The sequence below is a fragment of the Chanodichthys erythropterus genome, chromosome 5, assembly GCF_024489055.1.
Source record: "Chanodichthys erythropterus isolate Z2021 chromosome 5, ASM2448905v1, whole genome shotgun sequence".
NCBI classification, from domain to species: Eukaryota; Metazoa; Chordata; class Actinopteri; order Cypriniformes; family Xenocyprididae; genus Chanodichthys; species Chanodichthys erythropterus.
In genome coordinates, this window is record NC_090225.1 from 4065034 (window position 1) to 4083787 (window position 18754).

The 18754-nt window shown below is 35.9% G+C and overlaps 1 protein-coding gene across 1 annotated transcript in view; it reads left to right on the plus strand.

Annotated features, from left to right (window-relative positions):
* Positions 1 to 17896, plus strand: part of LOC137020469 (cilia- and flagella-associated protein 46) — a 75614-nt gene extending 57718 nt beyond the window's left edge. The window contains exons 45-57 of the mRNA XM_067386082.1: positions 922 to 1031; positions 1142 to 1245; positions 1436 to 1518; positions 2744 to 2896; positions 7788 to 7867; positions 8089 to 8149; positions 8304 to 8345; positions 9263 to 9365; positions 9489 to 9601; positions 12890 to 12947; positions 16063 to 16199; positions 17299 to 17403; positions 17515 to 17896. Coding sequence (XP_067242183.1) covers positions 922 to 1031; positions 1142 to 1245; positions 1436 to 1518; positions 2744 to 2896; positions 7788 to 7867; positions 8089 to 8149; positions 8304 to 8345; positions 9263 to 9365; positions 9489 to 9601; positions 12890 to 12947; positions 16063 to 16199; positions 17299 to 17403; positions 17515 to 17639 — 1274 coding nt within the window. The 3' untranslated portion in view covers positions 17640 to 17896. The remainder of the gene's footprint in view (positions 1 to 921; positions 1032 to 1141; positions 1246 to 1435; positions 1519 to 2743; positions 2897 to 7787; positions 7868 to 8088; positions 8150 to 8303; positions 8346 to 9262; positions 9366 to 9488; positions 9602 to 12889; positions 12948 to 16062; positions 16200 to 17298; positions 17404 to 17514) is intronic.
* Positions 17897 to 18754: the final 858 nt, after the last annotated feature.

Sequence of the window (18754 nt, forward strand, 5' to 3'; positions counted from 1 at the left end):
TGGTTGTCAGGTACTCTAGGGGGGTCTGGGGGTATATGATCCCCCTTTAGAAAGGTGTATGTTGTATCAAATATGATACAACAGGCTTTCAGGAACATATTTGTTTATCGCTCAATCATCATTGTATCCCTATTGCATTGTGTTTTGCCCCCCACAATAAAAATTATAGAGCTTTTATCATAAAACTAAGCATATCTTCTTACCAAGACATATTATTAGGAGATATAGAGTGACAAATTATATTTATATGCATTTTATGTAAGTAGTCTGCTGTACTGTTATAAAGATCTCATTGATTTACATTTTTGGTCATATAAATAACAACTGCAGCAAACTGCAATTTTTGCACAGTTTTGGCCTAAAGGTAAAAACAAAATTCTATAAAATAAATTATTTTCTGACTATTATTTAATTATTTCAGGCAATACATACAGACACTGTTAATAAACTGAACCAATTGATGGAAACAATGTCACTCAGAGCATGCATGCTTGTGTGTGTGTGTGTGTGTGTGTGTGAGAGAGAGAGAGAGAGAGATGCGCACTTACAGCGGGAGCTGGATTTTTTGCGGTGGTTGACTGACTGACAGATGCATTGCCGAAGCAACGGCACAAGCAGTTTATCGATCGATTCAAGTTCAGCGCACATAGCCTACTCCGAAGTGGGCTTTCCTTTGGCTGAATGTATGTTGTGATGACGTCACACGACTTTTTCAGGCCCAAAATCTGTGGAAAATCTGCAGCAATTTAGGAAAATTGCAAGCCCCTCCGAATTTTGCGGCGTTTAATTGATTTTGCGGTAAATTCTGTGATCACAGAATCGCGGGATCCTGGAGGGACTGATATACATGTGTATATATGTTGGTTTTGAGTTTTATTACATTTTTTTTGTAAGTTTGATTGTGTGTCTGTGTTTCTGTAGGTGGTCTGATCTGCTCTAAAGTGGTCAAGGCCTCAGTTCAACGATCATCTCTACTGCAGCTCCACAAACACCTGCAAGAGTTCAAACATCTGAACACACACCGCACGCATGTAAGACAGTTAACAGCACATGCTTTAATGAGGAAATAAAATATGAAAGGCATCTTTCAATATGAAAAAAACAATACTTCAAAACGTTCTCTTTTACTCCCTTTATAAAGGAAGGGAAAGATAGAAAGCTGAACGATCATTTCAAAGCACTGCTTGAGGAAATGGAGAACTACCTGCATCCTGTTCTCTCACAGTTTGACTTTTCATGCTTTAGGTACCAAAACACGCAAACATAATCTCATGAATCTGGGGGAGGGAAAATAATTTTTGAGTGTTTATGTTGGTAAAAAGTTATTGCACCAATAAATGGGCATTCTGTTCATTTCTGTTGCACCATTTTTAACATCCTGTGTGAACTATGATGCTCTCATCTATCTCTCATTTCCTCTTCTGTCTTATCACAGTGTTCGTTCTCCATCCATTTCCACTGTCACATCAGCCCGAGCCAAAGACAAGGAAGAGAAAACTACTGATAAACCTCTGCCAGGTACGACCACCCTACAAACACCCTGGACAGACAAAACATGACTAGAATGGAGATTTGTACAAAACAAATGGTGTATTAACTGCTTTCAGCATTGATAATAATCATAAATGTTTCTTGAGTAGCAAATCATCATTTTAGAATGATTTCTGAAGGATTATGTGACACTGAAGACTGGAGTAATGATGCTGAAAATTCAGCTTTGATCACAGGAATAAATTACAGTTTACAATATATTCACATAGAAAACAGCTGTTTCAGATTCTAATATTATTTCACAATTTTTACTGTATTTTTTATCAAGTAAATGCAGCTTTGTGAGCAGAAGAAACTCCTTTCAAAAACATTAAAGACAACAAACTTTTGTCTTGTAAAGGAGCTGGATTTTACATTCATCTCTTACTTCTAGCTTTTCTCCCATATATTTAGCTACAGTTGCTAACGCTGTCGGAAAATGTTTCCCTGCTTTTCAAGAGAGCGTATCGGCATGAGTTTGTATTGATATGTGCACATAAGAAGATGTTTGATATGGAGATCAAACATGACATTTGATGTGCTTTAAGGGCTGAAATATTGATCAGATTTCCAGGCCCGCATCTGAGATCAAGCCCATCTTTAACATGTCTGCTGGAAAATATACACCAAGAGAAAAATCCACACATAGAATTTTATTTAAAGAGGAGCTATTCTGCTTTTTTCCATCTGTCTTTAGCGTGTAATGTTGCTGTTTGAGCATGAAAAATGCTTCCAAAATCCCTCCAGCTGGAGTTATTCTCTATATCAGTGTCACTGTTTCTGAACTCCCTGAAACGCCTCCATTGTAGTCTTGAGTTTTCTTCCGGGAACAAACACGTCACAATATTCCTCATTTAAATAATTCATATGCAGAATAAAGGGGCGGGGCCTGGTTGAGTTAATAGTGTGTTGAAATTGACGGTTATGATAAGAGGCGGGACATTTCCCAAACACGCTCGAATTGCTGACCAATCAGAGCCCAGTGTGCTTTTCAGAAGGAGGGGCTTCATAGAAACAGGAGCTAAACAGAGCGTTACTGACAGACTGGAAAGAGAGGAGCTGCAACAATGGAGAATATGAGGAAAATAATGAACATTCAAGCATGAAAACCTGTTCTAGTAGAGCCAAAAAACAACATCAAGGCTTTGAAAAAGGTCAAAATGGGTCCTCTTTAAAATAAAAAGTGCTGAACATCAGTATGTGTGTTCTCCAGATCCTGGTGAGTCTGTGGTGATTCTCGCTGACCGGATGTTGTTGGAGTTTCCATTAGAAGCGTTGAGTGTCCTACAGGCGGACGGCATCAGCTCTGTATCTCGAGACTTCTCTCTGCAGGTTCTTCATGCACGTCTACAGACGGATGATGCAGGTGAGTTTGAACTATACACCATCCATCTCTTCTGATGTTTCCACAGAAATATGAAGCAGCACAACTGTTTTGAACATTGATAATAATCAGAAAGGTTCCTTGAGCCGCAAATCAGCATATTAGAATGATTTCTGAAGGATCATGTGACACCGAAGACTGGAGTAATGATGCTTTGATCACAGGAATAAATTACATTTTACTATATATATTTACATAGAAAACAGCTATTTTAAATTGTAATAATATTACTGGAATCCACAGATTCCATCTAGGCCTGTTAATGACAAATCATGCAGCAAAAAATCAATCAAACACTGCAATATAACTCAATATTCATGTCAGCATGCAGTAAATCAGAATATTTTTGACATTTATTTTGATTAAATCTTGCATAAAAGCATGTAGTGATGAAGCAGAGGTACCACACATTCACAAAGTGATGCAGAATGACTCTTTTTGTCTTAATTTTTCATTAAGTTTTAGCCTTTCAAACCGCACAGTCTTCTTTTTGTCAAATGTTTTGCTGGAATAGTGTGTTTGTACTGCTTGCTGGGAATACAGTCCATCACGAAATACAAACATCTCATCTGTGGGGTGTTTCTGAATACAATAGTGTACAACTACAGAACAATCAGAAGTAAACATCCTGAACTGACCTTCAACTGATCCAGGGAATTGAGTGAATAAGTGTTTAGTTTGCATGCTGCTTTTTCCTAGTATCACCAGAGAGATTTCAGCATCCTCACCGGAGCGTCTTCATATTCTCCTGTCTCAATTTATACAGTTCACTTCTGCACATCACTGTCTGCTGAACAGTTTTAAGAAGTTTGTAAGTCCCTGAATGCAGTAAAGATGAAGAAGTAATGATGAAGCTGCTCTTGGTGACGAGAGCCAGAAGGAAATCGAAATACATCCAGAGGTATTTCTGTCGGAGCTTTAATCAGTTTTACCCCCAATAAAAACCACATGCTAATAGGACTTTTCTAATAGGAAATGCTCTGTCAGGATTTACGACCTTGTAATCTCTTTAAAATTCAAATGTGCCACTGCATTTGGGACATGTTTTAAATTTTTATTTGTGTAATTAATTTATTCATTTTGAACTCGTGCTTGGCTTCTGCGTGTAAATCGACAAATTAAAAACTAAACAACCCGACACTTGAAGGCTTTCCTGAGTGCTCTTACCCGTTGAGGGCTGACATTTCCATATGCCGCTTACTGGATTAAGGGAAAAGGAAGGTTTAGGGCTGTGAGATGTAACAGAAAAACTGTTTATTTTTCTCTCTAACTGGCAAACCAAAGTTTAAGTACACAGAAGTACACTTTCAGACATGCTTATCAATTTCTAAATGCCTCTGCGTTAGATGAAACATCACAGCAACAGACTCAAACACACTTTAAAAACTAAACATTTGATAAAGCTAAGTTTGTTTGCAATGCTAAAATCAATAAATCAGTAGCTGTAGTGTTGAGCTTGTGTTTGTTTGTGGTTAATGGATGATGTTGGTAGTTAAAGAGGATCTATTATGCCCTTTCACAAAGTCTTGATGTTGTTTTTGGGTTCTGCTAGAATGTTTTCATGCTTGAATGTTCATTATTTTCCTCATATTCTCCACTGTTGCAGCTCTTCTCTTCCCAGTCTGTCAGTAACGCTCTGTTTAGTTCCTGTTTCTATGAAGCCCCTCCTTCTGAAAAGCACACTGTGCTCTGATTGGTCGGCTAGAGTAGTGTGTTATGATTGGTCATGCGCTTTGAGCGTGTTTGGGAAATGTCCCGTCTCTTACCATAACCGCCAATTTCAACACACTACTAACTAACTCAACCAGGCTTTGCCTTGGGTGGGAATTATTTAATTGAGGAATATTGTGATGGTTCTATAATGGGTAATATTTATGACTATGTCTATAATGGGTAATATTTATGACTATATCTATAATGGGTAATATTTATGACTATATCTATAATGGGTAATATTTTATGTATTTGAGGTCTGAGATGTGGCAAACTGTATTGCTGTCTTATCAGCCAATATTGTCCTAAATATCCTGCATAGCACTTCGTCTTTTATAACGTGAGATTTTAACCAAATGTTGCAACAATATGTTAATTTTTTCCTTTAAAAAATACTGTTTTGGACATATAGTATAAAAAAAAAAAAAAAAACTACAAATGAGTATGTAAAGCAAATTGCCCCATGCAATTCTCACCTTTTTCCACCATTCATCCCTGCTGAAGTCAGATGAGCATGGACAACTTCATAATCAGCTGAATAACAATGTTTGTATCATGTAATTTACAGTATATGTACATGCATATTTATTATGCACTTGATTTGTTTAACTGTTACAGTGATAAAGCAGAAGTATAGCCTTTCAATAAATTAAAGGGAAAAAAAAGATTTTGTCCCCATAAAATTATCCCTCAGAGGCTGTCATAACTTTATATTAATTACAATGACACAATCATCAGAGATGAACAAAGTAGTTTAAAAGTAGTTTCTAACAATTGCATCTCTTGTTAATGTATATGTGTGCTTATTTGATAGGGGTTAGATGAAGGAAATTGAAGGGGACATATGAGGGAAACATCATTTTATATCACTTCAAATCTCTTAAAATGATCAAACACTGACTATTCTACCTGTGCTTCATGATATTGTAATTTTCCCATTTAGAGCAATGGAAATCCAGATTTAGTCATCTGGAAAAGTTTGTATCTGGATCAGGGTGATTCAATCCAATGTTGCTTTGAAAAACCAGTACAATTGCAAAATGGATTACCTGATCCTGGATAGCAAATTATGGAATTATATTTCTGATCCAGATTAAATTTTTTTGACCTGGCTGATTCAAACACATTGAGACCTCAAACATGTTCAAGAAGAGAAAAAATGCTGCAGCGTTTGAATAGTGAAAAGGGACTGTAGCAAAGAACTATAACAGCAACATTCAGGGCATGAGACTGTTCGGCTCAACGTGACCGATGGGCCTCATGGGACACATTTATCTTCTTCTTTACTGTTTGACAGGCAAACAACACAATCAGAACATCACAGACCCTTTCAGAGCTCTTCAGCTGACAATATCGTCACGCGCTTATCACGCATCTCTCACATTTACAATGTCCAAACCGGCTGAAAATAACCACACAAACGTAATAATTAGGCCATGGTCTACAAGTAGGTCCTCATATATGGGGCAGCAGGAACCTCGTGGGTTGAGAAATGGGCCGAGACAAACAAGGTCGGATTTGATCCCAAGTGACGGCTGTTCCAGCTCGGTGCCTTTGGGCAAGGTGATTTTACTTCAGTTCATTTATGGGTCTTAAATTGCACTTATGTTTACAGTGTCGTGAAAGTCCAGTGGCACTGAAACAGAACAGCTCATGTCCTCTGTTCGCTTGAATATGATACTCGGTCTCTGCCATTTGTGTTTATATTTTTTATTTATATTGTTCTAGATATTTTTGGCCACTAACCTCAAAAGAGTGTCATTGTTTCACCCGTTTCACACTCTGAAAATGTTAATACAGTATGTATAATTTGAATAGCGAAGAGGATTGTAATATTTCATCGGGCTTTTAACTTCGACCTTTAGCATTTATCTTTTTCTTTGAATAATTGTTTCACACTTCTTTGGACCTCAGCACTAAAATGCCATATGCAAATGATTGCAGTTGCATTTTTTTCAGTCTGTGGTCATATTTCAGAGTGTATAATATTGGTCCATATACACTTTAGTGTGTTCAAGCTCCTAAGAAAGTGAACAGACACATTATCATGTGGGACAGTCATTAGCATAATTTGAACATTCATATTTTAGCATTAGAGACATAGAGCCAAGCAGTGTTTACTAAAGGAGCTATTTGTTATTTTACACCATATTGTGCATAATACACTGAATACATTACACTATACATTATACTAAACTTATTTGTGTGCTGATAGCAAAGTTTATTTTCCTCATTATTTATAACTGGCACAAGCACAGTGTGTGTTTCAAACACTGTTTTTCTTGTCCTTGTATGTGCTTACAACAAGTTTTAACTGATGTGCATTATATTCACCATCATCAGGCGCCAGTTATTGTTTATTTTTTATCTTTTCATTCATCATCTGTCACTGTAGTCTAGGCAGACTTTTCCTTCAGATTTCTTGCCTTATTCATTGAATATTCACTCACATATTTGCTCCATTGATGAAAATTGTTCAAATTATCACCAGCCTGATTAATGCATCCTTGCGACAGCGACACCTACTGGTCATACAATTAAAAACACAGTTGTGCTGCCTCATAAAAAGATCTTACAGCATGTTGTTCAAAAATGCCACCTACTGCTCAAAAGTTTTTAAAGAATTAAATAACTCTTTCTGAATTTCATTCTTTGGGTCGTGTTTAATGTACAGGATGTCACTGATGATTTTGCTGCTATAATTTGTTTCAAAAGTTTTCAAGCAAATGTCTAGGTACATTTAGATCTGGATTTCTGATTTTCTGATTGCATGTTCACTTTAACACGCACTGATTAAAACAATCAAGCAATAAGATTGACATGCACCCTGTTATTATTTGAATCATTTTGAGTAAACTGTTTACAAGTCTGAGTTTCCCGACAATAATTATTAGGATGAAAGAAAGTCACATTTGAATGCGATTGTGTTTATTCAGCGTAATCTGTTTATGTGACTTTTGCTGGAGGCAGATGAATGTCTCTGTTGCATTAAATTCACATTATTGAAGTACACGGTCGTTGATATTAAATGTCACTGGCCTTTGCGAGTTGCTGTAAGAGCTGAAGTTTGGCACCACACTTGTTTTCCACACTATTACACACTGCATGCGCCAGTCAGACACTCATTTCCTGTTTTAATAATCTTTCTCGTTGGTGACAGTTGAAAGTGACAATAAAAAGGAGGCCAAAGGTGGCAGGGGAGTCAAGGGAAGAGGCGATCAAAGTCGAGGCATCAAAGTGGTGAGTCTCCTAAATGAGTCTGGTGGCCGCTGATAGAGATGCAATATTGCTTTAGCGGCCTTCACATTTAGATGTTTCGTTTCTCCATCCTTCCCTTCTCTCTCTGTCAATTATATAATGAGAACGCTGCCCTTCGTTCTTGTTGCTCTTCTTCAGTTCCTTCTCCTAAGTTGACATAAAGTAAAGTGACCTTTAAGGATGTAGAGAGCTTTCTTCCGCAGGTGCCGGTCAATCGTGTCCTGCCGCCACACACCATCCCGGTGGACACACACAAGTTCAGATGTATCCTTCACTTTAAACTACCTTCATTTTCCATCTCACAAGCGTCTGTGATGTGTGTGAAATGTCAGAGCGATCATTCCCCCGCTGGATCTAGTTACAGCTTTTTTTATTGTAAGATAGTTTATTGAAATATATTCTTAACACAGGCTCAAAGATGTAGTTGATGCCCAGGAGGAGGAGGATGGAAACCAAGCTGGTGAGTGGAATTGGTTTCAAAAAGCAATTTGAAACCATCATGAAACATTTTACTTGTGTAATGTGACACATTTCTGAGTGAAAGCGGGCGTTTAATGAAAAAGCTTTACACTTTTATGAAGACAAAAGATGCATTGATGAATCGTTCACAATGAAACCTATGATTTTAATAGTTTTATTCATCAAGGGTGCATTAAATTGATCAAAAGTGACAGTAAAGACATTTATAATGTTACAAAAGATTCTGTTTCAAATAAATGCTGTTCTTTTGAACTTTCTGTTCATCAAAGAATCCTGAGGGGAAAAAAATCACGTTTCTGCAAAAGCAGCACAGTATCAGAAATGTTTCTTGAGCAGCAAATCAGCATCTTAGAATGATTTCTGAAGGATCATGTGACACTGAAGACTGGAGTAATGATGCTGAAAATTCAGCTTTGATCAAAGGCAAAAAAACAGCTGTTTTAAATTGCAATAATATTTCACAATTTTTGATCAAATAAATGCAGCCTTGGTGAGCAGAAGAGACTTCTTTCTAGAAACAAAACAAACAAACAAAAAAAACTAGTCATAACCTTTTTAACTCCGCTTCAACAAAATTTAGATTTCAGAGTGAAAAGTATGATTTTTTTATATAGTTTTAAAACTTTGTGTTTATGCAACTGGCCCATTAATTTGCATAAACATGTTTCTGAAAGTCTTCTGAAGTCATAGAAAAAGCTCTCAAACATCATTCATGCTTTACAGACGTGTTCTGTCGGTCACTGTTTTGATTTTATTGTATGGAAAAAAGTAGCTTTTTCACAAAGTTTGTTCACAAAATCTCTGTGCTCCACACAGAGGTTTGGATTGGAGTGCGGGTGAGTAAATGAGTTGAATTTTATGGCGAACTAACCCTTTAATCTCCCCTGGTTTATTGAGATTGGAGCAGCCCAGCAGAAAGCATGAGAAAGACCCTCGACACGTACGCATCGCAATTTACACCTCTGTGGGAAGGGTTGATCGGCGATGAGCGCCAGCGCAGGTCTGAACTCTCCCGCACACACCTGATTTAGCTGGCAGTGAAGCGTTCAGCCCATGAAACATATTTTTAGAATCTGACTTTTATCTTGAGTATTAATGTGTGAAAATGCCGTTGCTCCCTCAGTCTTGCAGATCTTGAGCAGCTGCTGATGTCCTGTAGCGCTTTCATCTACTCTGGCATGAAGAGCTTCTTCTCCTGCTTTCCACCAGCCAAGATGGCCACCCTCAACCTGTCCGGTATCATTGATATACTATTACAGTGTTTGCTAATATTTTGAAGTAGAATTTAATTGTATTATTTGTTTTCATTTTAACTTTAGTGCAAGTAATGACATTTTTTATGGTTTTAGTTTTGGTTAACGATAATAACCCTGTCCGGTACTCAAACATGAACTCCAGAACTTCAGTCAGGTTTGGTTCAGGGTTTAGCACTCAACAACCTTCAACCCTCTGGTGGCCTTCAGTCATTTTAGAAATCTAATGGGAATGGTAGGAAACTTAGTGACTCTTGTGAAGCTTGCTATATGAACACACAAAAACTTGTGGACATCATTATGACTGCCATAGGAAATTAATGTAAAATACAAAAATACAGAGCAATTTTTGGGGTACTAATTGTAATCTACAAATCAGCCATAATAAAAAAGTCTTGCCTAAATGTCTAAATATATATCCAAAATGAAAAACCTAATACAAGTAAGTAATTATGTCTGACAATACACTTATAATACAATACAGCTCATACACATCATAGTCAGATTAGCATACTAACATGCTACTCTTTCTATTCTGCAATATACAGTATGTATACTGTGAATCATATGTGGATTGTTTGTTGTGTAAACCAGAGCACACTGAATGCAATACCATATCCCTCAATGCAATGCAAGAGACTTGACATCAATTGCACTCTCACTGAGTGTTTTTCAGTTAGCAGGCTGTTAAAATGAGTGCTTCTGAAACACATATTTGGTTAATGAATCAAGTGAGCACCCACTTTTTGTAGTGCCAAACGTAGCAGACAAAGAAAGTTAGTGGGAGACAGGGTGTTGAAAAAACATTTTTAAATATGTTCAATGTTGTTCATCTGAAAGATAGTCATATACACCTAGGATTTTCATTTTTGGGTGAACAATCCTTTTAAGCATCCAAAGTGAAACCGATCTTAATAAGTGACTGAATCTTATACTCTGAATGTTCACAGAGTATCACTTTAAAATCTGGTCTGTTCTAGTTACACTAATGTTTTTTTTCTATGCTTCATGTGAGGAACAGTATAATACTATAATACACTATAATACTCATTTTAACAATGGAAAAGTCATGGAAATTATTAAAAACACCAAGCTCTAAAATATTCTATCTAGTAGAAATTGTGAGTAAGAAAATATTTTTTATCCTTAAGGCTTGTTCAGACCAGTGATGATAACTATAAAGCCCTGGGTATACTTAATTTTTTATGCATACACTAGTGTATGTGCACAATTGAACATACATCCTTGCAAAGTATACTTTTCATTTGACTCGTACGCGTACACAAGCGTTAGATGCATGCGCAGTTTTGAGGCATCTATCTCCATGTGTTACAACCCATGTAAACATCATTGTGTTCTTTCATGCTAGAGTTGTATAAATGAGGTTACTTTCTAACCACTCGTCTATGTACAGTGGTATGCGAAAGTTTGGGAACCCCTTGCAGAATCTGTGAAAATGTGAATAATTTTAACAAAATAAGAGAGATCATACGAAATGCATGTTATTTTTTATTTAGTACTGTCCTGAGTAAGATATTTTACATAAAAGATGTGTACATATAATTCACAAGACAAAAAAGTAGCTAAATTTATTAAAATATCTCAGTTCAAAAGTTTGGGAACCCTTGATTCTTAATACTGTGTGTGGTTACCTGATGATCTATTACTGTTTTTTTTTTTTTTTTGTTGTGTGATGGTTTTTCATGAGTTTCTTGTTTGTCCTGAGCAGTTAAACTGAGCTCTGTTCTTCAGAAAAAGGTCCTGCAGATTCTTCAGTTTTCGAGGATTTTTTGCATATTTGAACGCTTTCCAGAAGGAAACACGGTGCATTAAATTGTACTTAATTTATCTTCCAGGAAACATGCAAGTATCTTCTGTTGCTTCTGAAGAACAAAACAAAATAAGAAAAATTTGGACATCTTCATCCTGTTCAAAAGTTTTCACCCCCGACTCTTAATGCATCGTGTTTCCTTCTGGAGCATCAGTGAATGTTTGAACCTTTTTTAATAGTTGTGTTTGAGTCCCTCAATTGTCCTCAGTGTGAAAAGATGAATCTCAAAATCATACAGTCACTGCTGGAAAGGGTTCAAATATGCAAAAAATGCTTGAAAACTGATGAATCTGCAGGAGCTGGAGGATTTTTCTGAAGAACAGAGCTCAGTTTAACTGCTCAGAACAAACAAGAGACTCATGAACAACCATCACAAAACACAAAAACAGTCGTGGATCATCAGGTGACCACACACAGTATTAAGAATCAAGGGTTCCCACATTTTTGAACTGAGATATTTTAATAAATTCAGCTACTTTTTTGTCTTGTGGATTATATGTAAACATCTTTTATGTAAAATATCTTACTCAGGACAGTACTAAATAAAAAATAACATGCATTTTGTATGATCTCTCTTTTTGGATAAACTAATTACTGCAAAAAAAATTAGATGTGCATGTGCGACCTGTGTACATAAGTACGCAAGGTTACAAAAAATCCAGTGGTGCACGTGCAGTAGGCATGTACGATTCTGATGATGAAATTCACGTTCTCACGTGTGTGTAAAAACGGAGCTATACTTTGGGTTTAACAATAACGATAAAGATATCGTTCTCAAAATCGTTCTAAATATAAAAGAATAGCAGCGTCCACACTTCAACTATAATGATAATGACAGAGGAAAGATATCATTGAATCACTTTCAGAACAATTTTTTCCAGCTGATGAATGATAAACGGCCAATCAGAATCCATCCTGCTTTAAATAGCTTGAGCATCTGGACTGACAACAAAACTGCAGCGATATTATCATTGAATGATATTGTGTGGATGATAATATAGTAGATATCCGTAGATGAACTGTGATCAGAATGAGTTTCTACATCTGATAAATCTACATCTATAACTTTGAGACGCCTCAGAGCTCTATGAAAGTGTTTATACAGGTCGCTTTCTGAGTCCAGATCGGACAGATCGCTGGGACCAACAGCAGGACTCCGTAGGGAACGGATTCACCCGCCGCTTTAATCCACTCAGTACACAACAGACGGCCGCAGAACTCAATAATCAAACAGTTTTTTTCATTATGCACAAATGAATGTTTCTAGAAGAAAGCATAAGAGCCGTTGTTCAGTTTTTGTTGATGTCAGTATTCTGAGTATAACACAGCTTACGGTGGATTTCAGACTCCCTGCTATTACTGTTAAAGCACAGCTGGTGTTGATTTGTCACACTCTAATGCTCTCATAACCTTTTTTTGTCTGTGTTGGATTTTCCGCAGGATGTCAGATGGTCTTTCTTTTTGACTCCGGTCAGAACAGAGTCAGCGTTCAGACGAGGTGAAACATACAGTACAAACAACATTACAGAATTTATACTGTACAGTCATTTACAGATCACTAGGAGGCATCTCATGGATTTTTGCCTTTTAAAACAGACTCTTGAGGAAAGAGGTTTATTCTGTTTGTTTGATTTATTGATTAGTTCTTTATTGATTTCTTGAGAGTAATTAAGACCACCAGTTTAAAACGATTCTCTTTTGCCTTTTCTAATGTAATGACAAATTTGTAATTTCAAATAGTGTTATCAGTAGAGATCGGTGTTAGATCATTGAGACACTAATACACTCTAAAAAATAGCTGTAAAAAAACAAATCACACAGTAAAACAAATTTACACACTAAAATACCGTTTTCCATTGAAACAGTAATATACCGTAAAACAATGCATTCTGGGTAATATTATTTATCATTTTTGGGGAAGTATACTTTCTCGAAAATGACAAATAATATTACCCAGAATGCATTGTTTTTACAGTATATTGCTGTTTACGGTATATTACTGCTATTACAGCACAGCATTTGACACAATAGATCACACCATGTTATTACATCGTCTGGAGAGAGTGGTTGGTATTCAGGGAGTTGCATTAAGTTAGTTCTCCTCATATCTCAAAGGTCACACTTTTTCAGTTAATATTCGCAAACATAGCTCATCTTCAACACTGATCACATGTGGCGTTCCGCAAGGCTCCATTCTGAGTCCTCTGCTCTTCTCTTTATACATGCTTCCTCTTATCTTATACATCTTCCTCTTATGCTTCCCGTTTCTTATCACTGTTATGCTGAAGATACACAATTTTATCTTCCTGTCAAGTCCAGCAATGGAAATTCCATTTTAAATGTTATCTCCTGTCTGGAGGAAGTTAAAATGTGGCTGTCTGAAAACTTCCTAAAGTTAAATGGGGACAAAACTGATGCCATTGCTTTTGGATCACCTTTGTGTGTCACTAATATGGAAAACCAGTTGAGTTCCCTGTCTTTAACATTGCAAAATAGAGTTAAGAACCTTGGCGTTATCTTTGATTCTGACTTATTATTCGATAAGCAGATAAATTCCGTTGTCAAAGGAAGCTTCTTTCATCTCTGGTCCATCGCCATATTAAAACAGTTCCTCTCAAAGAAAGGCCTAGAAGTAGTGATCCATGCACTTGTTACATCCCGGCTTGACTACTGCAGTTTACTATATATAAGTCTACCTCAATCCTCCACACACCGTTTGCAATTGGTTCAGAATGCGGCAGCTAGACTTCTGACGAGAGCTAGGAAGAGAGAACACATCACTCCTGTTCTCTCCACCTTACATTGGTTACCAGTCAGATACAGAGTTGACTTCAATGTTCTGCTGTATGTGTATAAAGCTTTACATGGGTTAGCACCACAGTACATTTGCGATCTTCTTCATCCTTGCTCTGCTCCAAGATCTCCTCCACTCATGCAATAAATTCCTTCTCTCGGTTCCTCGGTCCCGCTTAAAGACTAAGGATGACCAAGCTTTTGCAGTTGCGGCTCCTAGGTTGTGGAATGCACCTCCAGTTGGCATGAGGTCTTCACCCACATTGGACACTTTTAAATCTAGCCTAAAGACTCACTTATTTTCTTTAGCCTATGATGTCGCCTGAATTATATAAGGCATTTTGAGTGGTTTATGGTCTATTTTGCATGCTTTATATTTTATGTTATGTATTAGTTTTTGTACAGCACTTTGGTAAAACACCCGTTGTTTTTAAATGTGCTTTATAAATAAACGTGAACTTGAACTTGAACTGTTTCAATGGGAAACGGTATTTTGTTACGTAAATTTTTCATTTTTTTACAGCTGTTTTTTATAGTTTATAGTTTTTATGAATATTTTGAATTTATATATTCCTTTTTCATTTTAATTTTATTCAAAGTTTTATTAATTTTAATGTAGTTTTTATTTTTATATTTTCCGTTTTTATTAAAATTTGAATATACATTTTTTTAATATGTCCTTTATAGGTAGCAGAATTTTTATCTTTATATTTTCTGCTTTAATTTAAATTCTAGTGATTAGAAATTTTTTGTTTTTGTCATTTTTATTTTTTTGTTTAAAATGTTTATATAAAACATATTTTGAATTAGTTTTTATTTTTTATATTTTTAGTTTTAGAAATTGTGTTTTGTGTTGTCATTTTTAGTATTTTTTTTTTTTTAATCTATATAGTTTTTATTTCAGTTTTAGTTTGATATTTTGGTCAACCAATTAAATTAAATTAAATTCAGTTAATTTTTATTTTATTTTGAGCAACAAATATTTTATGGTGCTAGTTTTAGGTATATTATCCCTGACAGGGATTAATCATATGTGCATCCGGGCATCATTCAGGGACAGATTAATGTTTTCAGATGGCAAGAGACATGACTAACGCATATGTCTGTAAAGGGTTTCTTTTTGTTAACTGATAGAAGCACATTAGCATATAGATGAGCTCAGAGATAATAAGCATGAAGCTAAAGACACAAAATGCCAATTCTTATTTGGTATCAGTTCACTTAAAGCCAAAGTAAGGCACATTCAGATGATGTCATGCAGTTTAAGATATCAATACAATATCAGTTCAATTAAGTGTAGAATGACAGAAGAGAATGCCTAGAAATAGTGCAGAATCTGAAATATTTCTTAGAGCTGATGTTTTTTTTTTTTTAACTGCAGATTTGTTTTCCATGTTTAAATGAAAAAAAAATCCCATATTTTAAATGTTCTCAAACTTTTGCGTACATGTCACACTGTACAGTATGTTAATGTGCTGAAAATATTGCAGAACCAGGGCTCAACGCTAAGGATTTTTTTCTGCTGACTTGCTCTGCCAAAATTTTCACTGTCCTCACAATAATAAAGAAAAAAAAGTAAAATAAAACAAAATGAGATATAGATGATATATAACACACAACCCTACAGCACTGGCCATCAACTGTCCCGAGCATCGTTCACACTGGCCCCGGGCCATCAGGCAGTCCTTATTGTCGAGCCCTGAGAACTGCTGTAAGGCAGAATGATAAAAACACTTCTGATCCAGATTTATCTGCATCTTTTGACTTTATGATTCTAATTCATAATCTTTCTATCTCTTGCACTCCTTCACTCTCTTCAGACGGTCCAGGCGGGCTTTAGACGGTCCGGTCGGGTCGGCGTATCTGTTGACTCTCAGTGGGGTTCATTCCATCCTGCTCAACCAGTGGCACAGCAGCGCCGCAGCCAACGCGCAAATCATGCGCTCGCTCATGGACAGTGAGTCAATCACACATTTACAGTCATGACTTCTCAGATGCTTTTATACAAGGCGACTTGCATTTCAGAAAAACTTTTGATCAGTTCATGCATCAGTTCATGCTTCAGGAATGTCCTTCACTAACACTGGAAAAAAAAATCTAGTGTAGGATTTACTTTGAAACAGTTTTCACTCAGAAATTGCTAGTAAATTCTCACAAACAACTGTTAAGAAAATGGCAAGTAACACATTGAATTAAGCATGAAATTTTGAAGTAGTAAGACTGAAAAAGTATTTTTGGAAATACTTAAACACTTAAAGCCTTTATATAGTATAATGCATTATAAAAGTTTTTTAATGCATTAATTATGCCTTCTTATATTGCATTGTATGATGTCATGAATAACTATAACCACAGTTATAATACATTATAAAACTTATGTACAGTCAAACCAAAAATTATTCAGACATTTTTGATATTTTTGATATATGTTTACTAGTGGGTGCAGGAGGCTATAGTTCGGAAAAGTGTAAGTCAGGATAGCAAAATAAAATAAACTCTGTGACATATTATACCCAAAAATTCTTCATACAGTGGACTACCAGTAAAATTGATCAAATTTGGGACCAAAAATTATTCAGACACTTTGACCTGACCATGTTTTGCTGGTTATCTGAGATAATTAAGATTATTTTTATAGAGTTATTGTCATATTGTATTACCATTTTTTAAACTATAGTGAATAAACTGTATTAATGATTGAAATGTTCATGGTGTCTGAATAAATTTTGGTTTTACTGTATATTTATTGTCACACCTTCAGAAAGTATAATGTATTAAAACACATGACAAACAACCAATTTCAGATGTGACAAGGAATCTCCAAATATAATGCATTTTCACTTTGGTTGCATTTAAATGATGCATTATAACATACATTATTAATACCTTTTATAATGTATTATACATACAGGCTTTAAGTAAAGTGTTACTGTATTTTCTTTCTAAATGTACTCCAATCTTTGATTTACAGCTTCAAAAAAATATTTTTGAGTTACATTACACACTTTCAGACATACATTTGGTATCAATTTCATGTGTGTGTTTCTCCACTTTAGATCTTCTAAAAACAGGACTGACTTCAGGACGGGCTGCTCATGTTTTACGGACACACAAATCAGAAAGTGCAGAAGTCAGCGGAAAATCGCCCAGCCCGACAGGTGGTGTGTGTTTGATTTCTTTATTTCTGCTGCATGCGCACATTTGAGTGTTTGTTTATGCAACCAAATAGCCAAAGTGATGAAGGTCTGTTGTCTCTTTTTCTCTCATCACAGTGGATGAGAGTTCAACTGTAAATGTGGACGCCGTTTCATCTGAAGACGCCCCGAGAAAAACACCTCCGAGCTCTTCTGCTTTCAACTTTGTTATTTATGGACTTCCTAATTTAGTGGTTACATGAAGAGCTGGAGATGTTTTTGATTTAACCTCAGCAAAACACTCTGAAATAACACTCACTTACGTTAGGATTTCGTCTACTTCTCTTTTGTTGTTCAAAGTAAAAAGTTTAAAGCCAGTCAGGTACATGTTAACATCAGACATGTTCCCTGATCAACTTCTGTTGATGTTCTTGCTCTCAAACAAATATTGATAATCCCAAACCCTTCAGTAATAAATGATGAAATTCAAGTGCAAACTTTGGTTTGACTTTTTCCTCTAATAAACTACATACACTCTTAAAAATAAACGTTCCACAAGCTTTTGCATTGATGCTACAGAACAAACATTTTTGGTTCCGTAAAGAAGAACCTTTCAGTGATCAGTTCTTAAAAGAACATTTGAATCCAGTTAATTTTCCACTATAAAGAACCATTTGGGCAATTGATTCCATGGATGTTAAAGGTTCTTGATGGAACCATCGAGGCCAAAAAATCTTTATTTTTCAGAGTGTATTCATGCATACTCCTGTCTTTGGGTCAGAAGCAGTTTTGTGTTCTCTGTGTGTTCTCTCTCTTATCTCGTATCTATGGAACACCCTGTTGTGTCATGGAGACCAGATGCAGAAATGCTTTGGACGGACGTGATGAACAATGTCTCTCTGAGGAAGACTAAGAAAAAACAGGATTCTGGACAAAGAAAAAGTCTTTACATCATGAATGAGTCTAAACAGTGAACACAGATCTGCACTTGCAGATAAAGGTATGTGTTGAGTTTCAAAAAACATATTCCAGAAAACCCTAAATCATCCAACAAAATAAATATATTTAATTCAAACTATTCTGAGTTTGCGAATAATGAGTTTCTCATTCCAGCACAATAAGAATATTATCCATAATCCAGTGAATCACAGTTTGTCGTTAATTCTGATTGACTGTTAATCACAGAGCTCTTGATTGGTTCACAAATTTATCATGCAAAATAAATCCTGTTCTCAGTGGGTGGGAAGAGTTTAATTTTCATTGATTTTTAAGAACAAGAACATCCATTTTTAGACATTAGTAACAAAAAATGAACTGGATTATAATGTGTATGTGCTTTATTAAAAAAGGGATTTACATGTTTTTGAAAGAAGTCTCT